The 15495-nt window shown below is 38.7% G+C and overlaps 1 protein-coding gene across 5 annotated transcripts in view; it reads right to left on the bottom strand.

The window, feature by feature from the left end:
* VGLL3 (vestigial like family member 3) overlaps window positions 1–15495 on the bottom strand; it is a 47435-nt gene that overhangs the window by 23372 nt on the left and 8568 nt on the right. For 2 of the 5 annotated variants that reach the window (XM_019923238.3, XM_033855943.2), the window contains exons 2-3: window positions 11303–11585; window positions 1804–2337 (exon numbers count right to left, since the gene is read on the bottom strand). In XM_019923238.3, the coding sequence (XP_019778797.1) occupies window positions 1804–2337; window positions 11303–11585 (817 nt within the window). Of the gene's footprint in view, window positions 1–1803; window positions 2338–11302; window positions 11589–15495 lie in introns of all 5 variants that reach the window. The other 3 variants (XM_019923237.3, XM_033855942.2, XM_033855944.2) reach the window with 2 other exon arrangements.

The following is a 15495-nucleotide window of genomic DNA, read 5'->3' as shown; positions in this document are numbered from 1 at the left end:
AGATCCTAGAGAACTCTCTTGTCCCTTCCCCAAGTGAGGACACACTGAAAAGACAGTATCTATGAAACAGGAAGTGGGCCCGCACCAGACACTGAATGTGTTGGCACCTTGGTCTTGGATTTCCCAGGTTCCAGAACTGTGAGAACTAAATGTTTGTTGTTTAGCCCACCCAGTGTATGGTATCCTGTTGAAGAAGCCCAAACTAAGAGAGAAGAAAATGTTCCATTTGCCTGCTAAGAGCATTGTTAACTCTGGCCACGCAGGTACCTGGAAAGTGAGAGCCTGCAGAGACTGGCTGCCAATGATGGCAGCTACCAAACTGGGGCTCTCATTAGATTTGGCCCCAGGCATCAAACAACTCAAGAGTTGCCTTCATACTGTTAGTGTGTGGCAAAGGAAGGAGGGAAGCCTGTGGTGGTTAGCCCCATCATATCCTCTTCTCATAGAGAGGGAGAACCAAGTCCCCTGAGAGCTTAGAAAACCAGCTTGAACCCAGAGTCTAAGTAGGAAGCTGAAATGGGTAAGGTTAGGCAATGACCAACATTGGAAAGCTCAGTAAAGAACAAGTTAACCAAGATAAGAATGTTTCACTTATGTCAGGGTGAACGCAACTTGATGCTCAGCATTTATTACTCTGGGGATTTCTCTGCTGTGACCAGAATTCAGATTAAAGATCTTGCACACTAAGAATAAAACTAAGAACAACTATGAAAAGAGTGAGTTTTCTCATCACAAGGAAAAAATAAAGAACTAAAATTTATAAAAAAAAGAAAAGAGTGAGTTTCCTTAAACTTCTGGAAAGAAAATTCTAATTTGTCACAAAGTGTTCCAGGAAAAGAACCTGGGATTGGAGGTGGAGGTGGCTGCCTTTGGAACGTAGATTCTGGGGATATAATCACTGACCTGATTTGTCTTCTTAGCCTGTGATGCTTGTGATTTTGTGAACTCAGAACTACTAACACTATTAATATGTGTAATCTGGTCCAAAAATCAAGCTCAAACATTTAACACCATGACCTTCGGAACTAGTGAATTCCAGAGAGGAGCTGAATGCTCTGTGAAGAAATATTTCCCTTACCAATTTTTTTCTAAATCTGTTGAACATAGACTTTAGAGTAATCTCAAGTCTGATGCTTTAAAACGAGAGAGAGAGGGAAAGAAACGGAAAGGAAGGAGAATAAGGAGGATGAGAAGAGGAAGGAAAGAAGGAAGAAAGGGAGGGAGGGAGGGAGGGAGGAGGAAAATAACAAAAGGCAAATGAAGGAAAAGGAAGGGAAGGAGAAGAAAGGGAAGAGAAATCCATTCCTTTAAAATACGGTCCATAATTCTTTTTAAAGACCATGATTATATTACATGGATTATACTCCAGAAAGCAGTTTGGTTTATAAATAATAAATAAGACCTGACAAAAAAGGGAGAAGGAAAAATTACTGAAACATACTATTTCTGAATTCTGTTAGGCATTACACATCACTGGTAGAGAGCACAGAGACATGGGAGATTTAAAGAATGTGTTTAAATCTTTGTAAATATAAGGTGCCAGAGATTCCAGTTCAAAGAAACAGATTACTAGCTTAAGAAATGGGAGAAAAGTTCTGAGACCTCTCTCACGCAGTCATACCAGTTTCTGCAGGAATGCAGGAATTCTTGAAAAATGGTTAGTTCTATAAACATATGGGCAAAGCTGAACTTTCCACGGAAGAGAAAAAAAGTTTTCCAGGTATTTAAAACATCCTCCATTTTTCTGTATTTATTTCATTAATTTTTCTTCTTTTATGGAAAGGAGGAAATCACCGGGCTCACCTGTATCAAACCCCACACTTGGCACTAAGTCCACGGTTCCGTGAAAGGCTCCGGCCCACGCTGAGGTAGCAGTGGTGACTGTAGTCGGATCTGTTTTTGTGATGTCACACGGGGGAGCGGGAATCCTGGCCGCACGCACAGACGGCATCAGCAGGGGCCCATAGGATGGATCCAGGGCAGAGCCAGCAGAAGGGTGGTGGTGATGGTGGTGGTGGTGGTGGTGGTGGCGGTGGTGCATGTGGGGGTGGTGATGCCGCATGTACATGTCATGCATGTGGCTGTAGGACGGGCTCACCTGAGATGCCAAAGGGTAGTGCCAGGACTCGGACACGGGAGGGGGAGGGGCGGGGCCAGTCTGATGCAGCCCATGTCCCGACCAGGGGCTGGGGTCAGCGGCAGTAAAGGTGCCAGGGGGTGCAGTGACCTGGAAGTCAGGATGAACTCCCCCCAAACAGGGTGCAGATGGGGGCTGGTAAGAGCTGGTCCAAAAGGAAGTCGGGAAACTACTCCGCTGGCTTGAGAGAGCTGAGCTGTCTGAGAAGACAGAAAAATACATTATTTACATAAGATTCAGTTCTGGGATAGACTTGCCTCTACTTGTCCAATATTTTACAAGCAGACTAATTAGCATACACTCTTTTTCTCCCCACACAGAGGTGAACAGATACCAGGTAAGCCTCTGAGTTGCCATGCCAGGTCAGTACTCAGGGGTCCAGGTGCTGAACGAGTCCCCTGCTTTGTTTGCTTAGCTTAGGCTGTCACAGTCTAGGCTGAGGTCGGCAAGTCTGGGACTGGAAAGCTTCGTTTCCTCCTGCGTGTCTTGCTGCCATCAAGTCTGAGCACAGGTCACAGGTATATAAGTCTCAGGTAAGAAAAGCTTATGCCATAGACGCGATTCAGGTAGGTTGGAAACGATGATGTTTACCAATTTCTTTTAAAGGAAAATACAATTTTCACCCAAACTAAGCATTTTAACGCTGAAAGTAACAGATGGAAGTAAGATCACAGTGATGCTTGCCAACACCCATTTTCCATCAAGAAGAGTATGTTCCAAGCTTATTTTTTCTGTACAGGTCTGGGAGTTTCTAAACTGAAAATAATAATAGTTCATTTTTAATGTCAGTGACCAAATGCCCAATACTAGGCCAGGAGCTTTGCATGGATTTGATCTCACTGGATACTCACTCCAACCTTATGAGGTAGTTACTGTTATTATCCCCATTTTAGAGATGTGGAAACTGAGGCAGGGAAGAAGCTCAAGGGTCACAGCTGGCAAGTGGGAGACTGGGCTTTGAAGACAGGTAGCCTGCCTGGATGGCTGGCTCTCATCATACCTGTGCCACAGGACAGCACATTTGTAACTATAACCTGAACATCTAGAATTTGGTGAAGATTCTGTGGAAATCATGAGTGGAGGAGACTCAACTGGGGTAACGGATTTGAGGAGATGTTTAGGGAAGGGGAAATGATATCAGAGAATAGCACTTGGAGATCAATAAGCAAGAGGGTCTCCCGTCCTCGACTTTGCTTCAATTCAATTTCTCCACTCAATGGTCTTGACATGTTTATATAGATGACCTACTATGTGTGAAACATGGGGCGACTAGGGATGACCGGACAGATATCACCTTTAATCACAATCTGGCAGGGGACAGATAAGTAAATAGACCTGAGCAATGTAATTTGGTTTGTGCTCTCATAAGGGGAAGTACAGGGAAAGGGCACTAAAGCTGCCTAAGAAAGTAATAGCTAAATAGAAAGGGTCGGGAGGGCTAGCCTTGTGAAGAGGTAGGGAAGAGTGTTTTAGGCCAGGGGTCTCCAACCCCCGGGCCACGGACCACTACCGGTCTGTGGCCTGTTCGGAACCAGGCCACACAGCAGGAGGTAAGCAGCGGGAGAGCGAACGAAGCTTCCTCTGTATTTACAGCTGCTGCCTACCATTCGCATTACCTCCTGAGCTCTGCCCCCTGTCAGCATTATGGTGAGCTGTATAATTATTTCATTATATTACAATGTAATAATAATAGAAATAAAGGCCCAATAAATGTAATGCACTTGAATCATCTCGAAACCCTCCCCCCTACCCACGTCCTCTGTAGAAAAATTGTCTTCCCCGAAACAGGTCCCAGGTGCCATAAAGGTTGGGGACTGCTGTTTCAGGCTAATGAAAAAGTATGTGAAAAAAAGGCCAAAAATTACACATACACACACAAATAGCATTTGAGGGACAAAAAAAGAGTTCAGTGGGCAGATGGTGGCAAACAGACTATGGTCTAAGAAGGACCCACATGGGTGTGTTTTTATGAGCCATGCGCTAAGTGTGGGCGCTGTCCTGAGGAGATCCAGTGAGCTTAAAAGGGTTTTAATCTAGGGAGCGTTATAGTCAGAACTGTGTTTAGAAAGCTCGATACCTCCAGTGAGAGCCAGGTGCCTCCAGTGCAGGGTAACTAAGCAAGCACGGGCCTGGGAGTCTGGGGTGCTCAGCCAGAAAGCTGACACCCAGCAATTACCCTGTCTCGTTGTAGGACCCCAAATGATCTGCTGGCCTCTCTGTGGCTCAGTGTCCTCCAATCAAATGTGAGGATTTGAGCTCATTTAATTCCAAATATCTTCTGTCCCCATACCTCTAGCCATTCTGTGACATGTCCTATGGAGGATTTGTATCTATAGATAATGATAAGGTTGCTTAGTACATTAGTCATTCAAGTACAGTAAAATAGTATTTTTATACTGGGTTCCACATAAATGAACCTTGCTAGATCTTTCCATGGAATAAAAGATATCCTAAGAAGTACTGTGAAATAAAAGTATTCAGAAGTCTGACATGTTCACGTTCTCACGTCATAAACTTCCAGGACATAGTTTTCTTGCCTCAGGGAAAGCTTATATAACTTGACTCAACCCCTACACGTGTAATTTGATGAACGTAATTATGATTATCACCGGGTTGTTCAAACATTTCCTTTCTCTAGCTTCCCTAAAGGCTGTGGCACTAACACTGCGAGCTCTTCCTCTCTCTCCCCATCCGCCCTACAGCAGAGCTATCATCCACCCCATCCACAGACAGATGGCTATTCAGTGTCTCAGTTCAATTTCCTCCCATCCCCTGCTCAGGATCTCCATGGATCTCAAAACCCTTGAGGAAACCTAAGCGATGATGTTCTTCAAGAGGCAAAGGATGAAAGGACAAACTCTTCTTCAAACCTTCCAACAGTCCTGGCAAACTTTTACTTGAATGGCTTAGTTTTGTCACAATCACAATCTATCCGAAAATAGCACTTAAAGTCACTTACTGGCATTGAGGCAAATATGTTCTATTTAAGAATGGTCTTCCTTTGACATATGAAACATGGCTGCTAATGACAAGAAGGAAAATCGTGTAAGCTGTAGGAAGAAAATTCAATTTGCCTTAAATGATGGCCATTTGTAGAATATTTCTATCATACCCACAGTAGAAAGCTGTTAACGTTTAAAGTTTAAAACTCATACAAAGAGTTTATAGAGGCTCCTTATATTATACAGTGCAGCTTTGCCACCACCAATCTGCTCCTTTGTTCTCACAGATCCAATCTTTGGTGGCAAACCCTTCATTCTGCTCAAAATTTGTATCTCTTGCGGGGCCAGAATCTCATTATAAAAACAGCTGAACTCAACCCACAGGTGTGTGCCAGAGACAGATAGTTCTCTTTCTTAATATCCCCCATTAAAATGTCAAAAGTACAGAGAGTATATGTCATTTCCCTGGATGCTTTCCTTTTGTTTCTTTCCATTTGTATGTCCACGGACCTAATTTTATTTTACAGATGCTTACGCATTTTGGATATGCGTGCAGAAATATGAATAATGAAAAAATTCCTTACCAAAAATATTATCCTACTTATGACGTATTGTATTGTGATTAGTGAACACATTAGCATTGAAAGTAGAAATCTATTCTAAAAAATGCACCCCATAGAGGCTGAACAAAGCTTTAAAATGCCCCAGGGAAAAATCAAATTAGAAGCAACTTAATATTTTCCCAGTCAGTATGTCTCCTGATATTAACATAAAGTTTGCAGAGATCTATGCAGCTCTTTTCAAAAATAATGTTGCAGTCTACAAGTAAATGAAACTATATTGAACAGAAAATGTTTATGGACAAGTCTACATTTCAAAACCACTATCTGGTATCTTGATTGTTAAAAAAGAAATTCTTGATACAAAGAAACAGATGATATTCTTTGTTTCATGCCTGGGAATCAGTGTGCTTATTTCATATGTGTGTAAATTTTTTCATTACATGACTCTTTGCTTACAACTATTTAATCACAGCCACATTTTTTTGGATGAAAAAGCTTATGAAAAACTGCACACGCTATTTCCATGCAATATTACTTTTTAGCAATTCAGAACTATGCGATATTCACACTCTGTGGTGACTTTGGGCTCAATGATACTGGATATTTGGGTGACGTTAACACTGAGTCTAACATGTACAAAAAGTCTAAATATACTTTGGTTCAGTTTGCATTTGGGATTAAAGAATATTACACATGCATACACACCCTTATTTCTAAACAACAACAAAAAAAGAAAAAAAGAAATTGTCTCATACAATCCACTCAAAGCATACCCAGTAATCCCACTGGCATGGTTTTTAGCAGAAATGTGTCTTAGAGACATAAAAGACTTTAACATGGATCATCAGGTGGTTCTTTCAATTTCACAGGAGCTGGGATACTTTTGACATTAAACTTCAATGCCTCTGAAAAACAACCTAAGGGGAAAAACTTTATGCAAGAGAAAATTCAACATATAATTTTAAAAAATAAATATTTTGTTACCTAATTTTGAAAAAAAAATGAAAACTATATTAAAAGGAAAAATAGGACCATAAAATGTTGTAGAACCTCTATCTTAAGTCATCTTAAAAATCTCCAGAAAACATATTCTTAGAATAAATACTGATTGAAAACATCCATGTTAAAAGATAACATTTACCTTTTTATTAACCTCAGTGAAAAAAACTGCTACTCCATTCTCAACCTAGAGGGCCCTCGCTCTAATTTTAATTCCCTTCCTCTTGTTCTGTTTCCCATAAAAATAACTCATTGGGTCAGAGGTGAAACGATACGTGTTCCAGTGTTTTCTGTCACTCAGGCATTAAGCATTACCATTATATCAAAAGACTGCCCTCCAGGTATTTTGTTCTAGAGTTGCTCAAAAATGGGCCTTGTGACTCTAAAGTGAGAGTTTCAAGGGGTGCTGTCAGCTGCCCTACTCCTTGGAGGCAGGACAATGAGATAAACCAGGCCTCAATTTCCTCCCACGTGTTTGTTCTAAGCTTCCCAGCAGCGATTACTTCCAGTGCCTCTTAGAGATGCCGCCCAACTCTCTCCGTCCCTGTCTCAGTCGGCCCAGGAGATAGGCCCTCTCTCCCCTTCCTCCTCTTTGCTAAGTTTAATGCTCATTTTGAGAGGGCTTTCTTATGAGAATGTTGCTCCAAGAAGACAGATGTAGATCAGTCATGCAGAAAACATTTACTTTTCAACTACAAGAAGAAAAAGTGTATCAAGTTTACCACTCAGCATAGTTTTCAAGCCAGTGACATATTTGTCTATGTCTTGACTTAACTACTTGCTTTCCCTACATACACACACACACACACACACACTTTCTGTAATAACACTTAAGCACTGAGGTCAGTGAATAGACATATTTGAAGCCAACGCTTCTATTGGATGGGATAAGGAGACAGTCAGATTCATTAGGTTTTCTTAATTGAGAAGCCCTACTCAATCCATGAGGAGATATAATGCGAGAAGAGGTAGTCGTTGTGATGTCATGTCAAATAAAGTACAAATATTTACTGTCAACTGCTTGCCTCAAAGCTGCAAAACGTTTAAAGAGGACTTTCCTAACTCCATCAAGATACAGATGCAACGTATGACCGCTGTTCCATCATTAGCTGACACTCTATCATTTGCCTAAAGATTTACTGTGGAAATACATTCTGCAACCAAACATAATTCAGTTTTAAATTCCTTTGAAGTACTGTAGCACTTGTGTAGCACTGTAAAAACCTCATGCCATAAATTAGACCCTTTAATTTAATACAGCTGGTCAGCAGCTCCTCCTAAAGTATTATTGCCACGGCCATCAACATTGTCAATAGCCTTGAGTACTTAGTATGTCCAAAACACTGTATTTTTGCCAGGAATACAAACTCCCAGAAAACAGTTTTCTGAATAAAGATCCAAGGTTGGTTTTCTATGTGCCAAATGAATGGAAACTTACTTAAGGAAGAGAGAAAAGGCATCTGACCTTCAGTCAGTGCCTTGCATCAAGCCCTATGCCAAATAATTCATATATATTATCAAAATATCTTTACAACAACCCTAGGAGATGGGTATTAATCAACACATATTATAGCTGAAGTTAATCTCAGGGAGACTTTGAGAATTGCTCAAAGATAACATTGCAACCAGGCAGTAATAAGGTCAAAACTTGAACCCAAAACAAACATAATCCAACCAAAGACCGCATTATGCAAACCTGTGTTGCTTTGGCAATTAATACAATATTTCCAGCAACTCTCTTAACTAGACATGGGAATCTCAATTTATTATACTTCTCTTTAACACATTCAATAGTTGCTAAATCCTTAATTACATTTTGTGGTTTTCATATGAATCTTATCCAACTTATGTATACTTAACTAAAAACACTAATTCACAATTAGAAACAACTATGGCAAAGTTTTATTCACAAGTGGAAAGTAAGTAATACATTTGAAATCACAGAACTGCACAGAAAAAAAAAAAGATTTCAACAACCACTTAATTCAACCCCCTTATTTTATAAATAAGAAAACTGTACCCAAAGATTGCATACAACTTATTACTAATAAATTCTCTATTAAGTCTATTAAGGACATTTTTTGTTTTCTAATCCTGGGTACATAGTATGAACTTGGTTCATCTAATTTAATCACTTGATCATTCAATTCATATTCCATATTTTTCACATAGAAATGCATTATCCTGAGTATTGGGGAAAACGATGTGAGTTAACTAGATAGGATATATATAGTCTCAGTGGAAAAGGAAGAGATGGAAATTGAAAAGCATGCTGTGTTTGCCTGGGCTTCTCTGATAAACTAACATACAAAGCTCTAACAATTCTGGTCTCTACTTACACCTCTTCTTTTCATTCCATTCACACTAGTATTTCGGCTTCTCGTTGAACACTCAAGTTCAATTCTTCCTCAGGGCCTTTGCACTGGCTGTTCCCTCTGCCTTAAATAATTTCCCCCTAGATATTTGTGTGATAAGAAGCACTCTTATTTCCTTCGGGTCTGTGCTCAAATGTAAGTCTTAGAGAGACCATCTGTTATCACTCTAAGTAAAATAATATCTTGCACCTCATTATATATATATTGCCTGTCTCTTTCACTAGCAAGCTCCATTGAGTATAGAAGCTTAGCCTCTCCTGTCCACTGCTATATTCCCACTACCTAGAACATAGTAGGACCTTAATAAATATCCGCTGCATAAGTCAATGAATGAAACGGGAGATAGATTTGAAGGCCAGATTTAAGATAATGCCAAGAAAATTCTAATAATACTTACTAAAACATTACCATTATCCACACTTTCTATACTGAAATTTGACAGCCTTCCAAAGATCCTCTCCACTCAGTCAGGCAGATTATGGGAAAAACACTGACATGCAGAGTTTTTGCATTTACACCTCACTTAAAACTATTATGGTTATGATACTTTAGACAATCACTCTTACATCTTTCTATAATTTGGGGCTTTTGCTCCTATATTCCAAGTTAAATGATCACTGGGCTGCATATGCTAGTATGCTAAAAGAATTAGGCATTGCATTTATTACTCTCCTGGGACTGATTGTCATGATAGGATTTATTATTGATATATCAAACTATTTATTAAAGCCAGCTAATTCACTGAAGTTTTCCTATTTTCACCCTCCACAAGCTATTAAAAGTATTCACAATGTGCTATCAAATAGGACATTGTTGGTTCTATTAGCATCTTAGGGTTTCGAGGACTAAGTTCTCAGTTCTTGTGGGAAGTCCATAATTACTAATCAAATAAGCAGTATGCTTCCCAATTCACCTCTACCAAGGTCTAGGTCACTTGAATATGGATTCCACCTTCCTCTTTAAAGTCACTGTGTATGTCAATGTTGTTCATATTTCTTATCAGAAAGGAGAAGAGAAGGGAGGGATGGTGAAAAGAGAGAAGGGGAGGGGAGGAGAGAAAAGGGAAGGAAAGGCAGGCAGACAAGAAAGAACCGTTCTTCTGATGCTGAGAGGGGACCGACCACTCATCACCTCTCACCTGCCCCCTACCACAGGTGACCTACCACAGGTGACCTATCACTGGTGGCCAGCCTCTCCTCACCATAGGATCACATGGGGCACTTATTACAGTGATTCCCAGAGCCTACCTCTGGAGCCTCTGTCTGATTCGAAGGTCCAAATAAGGGGGCTGCAATCTGTGATTTTTAGCAGCACTAGATCAACAATTATCAAACTTGAGCCTGCACCTGCATCCCTGGGAAGGCTGGTTAAAACACAAGGTACTCTACCTGTGAGTTTCTGATTCAGTAGGTGTGGGGCTCGGACCACGAATTTGCATTTCTAACAACTCCCATGTGATGCACATGTTCCTGGTCCTGGAAACCACACTTTGAGAACCATTTTACTAGATTCTTCTTAGAACCAGGTGAGTTCAGAAGAAACATTCATATTTCTTTAAAACTACCATTGGAATGATGGATTGTTTTTTCTCTAATGTTGTAATTATCTCAATTAAGTTGTCATCAGACCATTTTCTGTGAGTCAGAAATCAGATTCAAACACACCTCTCTGTGACCTCTATATAGAGGGAAATAAAGAAGAGGAAGCCCAATCTACTGCTTTGCTTTACTGAGTTAAAAAAAAAAAATAGCTTAAACCAGGGAGATACAGTCAATAATGTCTGGGTTGTACACTACAAAGAGTTAACATCACAACAAAGCAGGACAGAGAAAGCCATCAAGAGAACACAAAAGGCTTTCAAAGTATGTATTCCTGGGTCAGACTCAGACCTCTGCTATGTCATCACGTAGCACCTCGTGGAATGAGCAAGAGCTAATTTTTAAACACTGATCCAGGCACGCCTATTATTTAGAGATCCAAATTGGGCCATCGGGGCTTAAGGAATGGTGCTTCGCAGCTCAATCCTGCCACTATGAACTCAGGCCAGTTGCATCACTACTTTCCACGAGGAATTTAAGGGGTGTGACTGCATCCTTTCCAACCCTGCATTCCACATGTGACAAAACTGATCCAGCTGTTTGTCTGAAAGAAATTCCTTGCTGTCCTTAAAAATTAAAAAGCGAGTGGATATCCGTCCTCCAGGGGCAAGTCTCCAGCTGGAACCTGGTACAGACGGTTGCGAAACAGAGCCAGTGCCCTGGAGAGCATCTGCTTTGGAATTCTTACCTCGCCATAAGGGGGTTAGCCCCATCTTGCTTTTTGAAATGGCAGATTCTGGATGAAGGGTGCTGGCTTGGCCCAAAGCTCTTGAGAAGTGTTCATCCACTACTGACCCAATGTCTCCCTGGAAATAAGTGAAAAGGACACAGCGAGAGTTAAGGTACTCCATCTCGGCAGGCTGGTCTTTCTCCTCCTCCTCCTCCTCCTCCTCCTCCTCCTCCTCCTCCTCTTGTTTGCTGGGAAGGGTGACTTCCAGAGAGTCCTGCATCTTGCTGTATACCGCTAACTTCTTCTGGGATGGAATAAACAAAACACAGTATCAAAGACAGTTTGTACAAAAAGCATTAACGAGTTAACTTTTCACTAAAAAAAAAAAAAAAAATCTAAACATTAACATATGTTCACAAACTGATTCTTCTTCATTTGCTTTACTCCACCTTCCCCTTCCCCAAACCAGCCTTCTGCTTTCCACCCTGAAAAAAAAGACTTTGCTATTTCAAATTTGGCAAAAAAAAAAAAAAAAATGTCCATTATCCAATGGTATATTCTCAGACTGTGAAAGGCAGGCTTTTTTTTTTTTTTTTGCTTAATTTAGATATACCAAAAGGAGAATGACTTAAAAAAAAAAAAAAAAGAAAGTGACAGAGCCCTTCCATTTTTGTTCCCTTTTCTATTTTACAGATTTAATGTACAGCAACATTATAGTTCAGGACGGGGAGGAATGGAGATGGTAGGCCTAACTGTCTGGGGGAGGGGTGGAGAAGAAAAGAGTTTTTCATAAATGAAATACACTAAAATAAAAACAGGAATGTAGCATCTTATAAAAGGATTTGGCAGATGTGCTGAACTCACTTCTCAAAAATCAAACTAAAATGACAAAGTAAGTCTGTGTGAAGATCCATTTTGCATGGAACATATTTTTCAGATGTTCCACTTACCACCATTATCATAAAAGGGGAAAAAAAGGTATTATGATGACTTGCTGAAAATAATACAAGATACTAGCAATGGCTACGATGGCTTTTAAATCAAAATGAAAAAGGTTTGGTAATTTTAAAATGTTTTCAAAACATAAAATCGTAGCTCTAGTAATAGTTTATATTATGACTGATACTCTTTATTACCCCATGTAATCTTTACAGTTCTATAATGTGGTTATCATTACTCTCCATATTTTAAATATGAAGAAGTGAGGCACAGAGAAGTGAAGTAACTTGCCAAAGGTCACAGAGCTTGTAAGTGATGGACCCAGAATGCATAATAAAAATACACAAATGTACATATGTGTGTACATGTATATGTCAGAGGAGGGCAGGGGAGGGATATCTAGTGCGAAAAAAAAAATCACCAAAATGTTATGTTTTGTGTTCTTTTTCTGGGTAGTAAGCTTGTAGTTGGTTGTTATTTTCTTATTCCTATTTTTCAATATTTCCAAATATTTTTCGTAGAGCCCATATCATTTTTATAATCAACAACTTTAGTGCAAGTTATATATAAGAAAATAATGCTAAAAAACTATAAAACTCATTATCTTAATGACAAAATGAGCATCCTATCATCTGTATACCTACAAAACCTGACCCTTTGTCAGACCATTTTTCTTATTTCAGAAAAAACTGCATGTTGGAAAGTGAATGTCAGTAGAAAAAAATAAATCATTCTAGAATAGTCAGTAAGCACATAGTTTGGCAAATGTTATCAAAACACATAACCAAGACTCAATGTTTCTAGTGGTAATTACTAGCCCCAAAATCTGTAGCCCCAAATTATAAATGCCTCATTCGGAAAACTGAACCCCAGCAATGAATATGTTGTTCTTGTGTGAGGTGGGGTCTGAAATGTTCAGGCACATTACAAGCTGCTGCTTATTATTTAGGGCTGCTATATATACATACACACTATATGTATCTCCCTTTTTATTTGAAATCTGTGTCAGTATGGTTATCGCTTCTTGATGAATAGATGATTCATTCCCTGTGAGTGAATATGCCTTGCTGATGAATAGGTGATTGTAATGACTGAGTGGTTATAAAATTCTTACAGTCTGTTCTGCTCAGATTTGAACATGGTTATGTTTAACTTCAATAGTAAAAAACACCGTAGTAATATACGTTATGTATAAAATGAAAAGATTGAACTAACTGACCTCTACAGTTACTCCTGGCTTTAAATTCCATTATAAAGTTACATGAATATTACTATTTATTAGTCAAATCACAGTACTGCTTCTCCAGGCACATGTGCATTTACCGAAGTTATACCATTTTAAGCAAATACACACACTCTGCCGAATATTCAGGCATATTAGAAAGAAGCACTGTTTTTATTCGGGAAAAAGATTAAAACTGATCTACAGAGTGGCTTCACTGCCTTAAGTGTTAAGTATTATCTATTAAACCGATTTCTTTTTTCTCATTAACGTCCAGTGCAGCATCAGTTTGTGAGAGTCAGGCTTTGCATCTACTTGTTTAATTTGTTTAATTTTAATGCTTATTCCTTAAATGAAAGAGCCTTGGCTATGTTAATTATCCAAAGAAAGACAATTTTTTTTATTTTATCCCAATTAGCAATTGATTCTTAGATAAAATAAAATTAAAGTTATATATATGTGAAAGATTTGAGAACTGCAAATCAAATGCAAATATAGCCTCCATTTGTATGCAAATGTAGCATAGTATTATGATCAATAATGGTATTAATAAAATTTCTTAATTTTTACATTGATGGCAGTTGAATTTAAACCATAGATTTTCAGTCAATTTAAGATTACACAATTTTCTAAATGCTGCATAATTTTATGTTATTCTTTTTTAACCAATTGCTGAGTAGTTGGATACAAATAAGTTATACATTTTTCACTATGAAATGGGGAAAAATTAAGCAAAATCTTCCATTGTGTCAAAATACCTTTTATGAGTCTATTTTCTAAATGTCAATTCTGTCAACGGATGCATTGATTCCCTATAATCTTTATATTTCCTATATATGTAATATATATCTATATATACACATATGCATTTATATAAGTATATATTGAAATATTCCTTTCAAATACCCATGGTACTATAAAAATATCTATATTGACTCCTCTATTTAAATACATTTTGGGAGGATGCTTATAAAATATACTTTTTTTTTCTCTCTCCCAGCTCTTTGAGGCAGGTCTTCCACTAGTTAAATAAATTTGCTGGAGACCATCAAAAAATAAAAATAAAAAAGGAGCCTATGATACAGCTACCAATGGGCAGGATATAAAGCATATTTCTCACCCCCCTCTTGCATTTTGCATCAATTTTCACAAATTTTAGTGTACCCATTTAAATATTTACGTTTACAACACACAGGAGCATTTATGACCACATCATCAACAGCACTGGTTAAAATAAGAATTCTAAAGCATCCAAACAGCCTGATAGCCTTCTAAAATGGCAACACTGAATTTACATACATTTTTTAAACATCAAGTGTGAGCATGAAGAAAATGGGAACACACAATTTAAACAGCAATTGATCCATATGCTAACATTCACACTATCCTAATCTCCTTCCCCAATGACTCTTAAGCCTCAACTGCCTTCTGTTATCTGTGCTTTTGTGACTGTAAATCAATCCTTTGCCTTTTTTCAAAAAAAACTAAGTATGTTATTTATGTACACTGTTGCCATATTCTGTATTTACTTGGTGTTTGCTCCTTAGAATGAAACTTCCCTAGGGTAATCTTCATTCTTGAAAGTAATATATAAAATTTAAAACTTGAAAATAAATCTCAAATCATCAGAACCCAGATTTCCTGAATCAATGCTGAAAGGCAATGTGGTTCATATTTTTCTCAAAATGCACTATCACACCCTAAAAATAGCCCAATCTGTCCGAAGTATTCATATTTTTCTTACTAGACACTTACGAATTATTAACAAAAATAAGTCATCAGAAGGAATTTCAAAGACTACAATTTGGTTTATTGAATGCACCTTAACTGGCTCATCCTCCATGGCAGAGTAATGACAAATTTCCTTCAGGTAAAAGAACCCTTGAGTTAGATGAAACAGTGACCGAGTTAACAGGCACAGAGTTAAAATTAACTCAGAAAGACTTGAAAGTAGCAGTGTAAAGGAGTCCGCCTAGCCTAGGCAGTGCGAACCATGCCCAAACACCTCACAGCCTGCCATCAGGCACAACAGAAACAAACTCGCACAGGA

Source organism: Tursiops truncatus, chromosome 4, assembly GCF_011762595.2.
Source record: "Tursiops truncatus isolate mTurTru1 chromosome 4, mTurTru1.mat.Y, whole genome shotgun sequence".
NCBI lineage: Eukaryota > Metazoa > Chordata > Mammalia > Artiodactyla > Delphinidae > Tursiops > Tursiops truncatus.
This window is presented reverse-complemented; position numbering and strand designations above follow the sequence as displayed.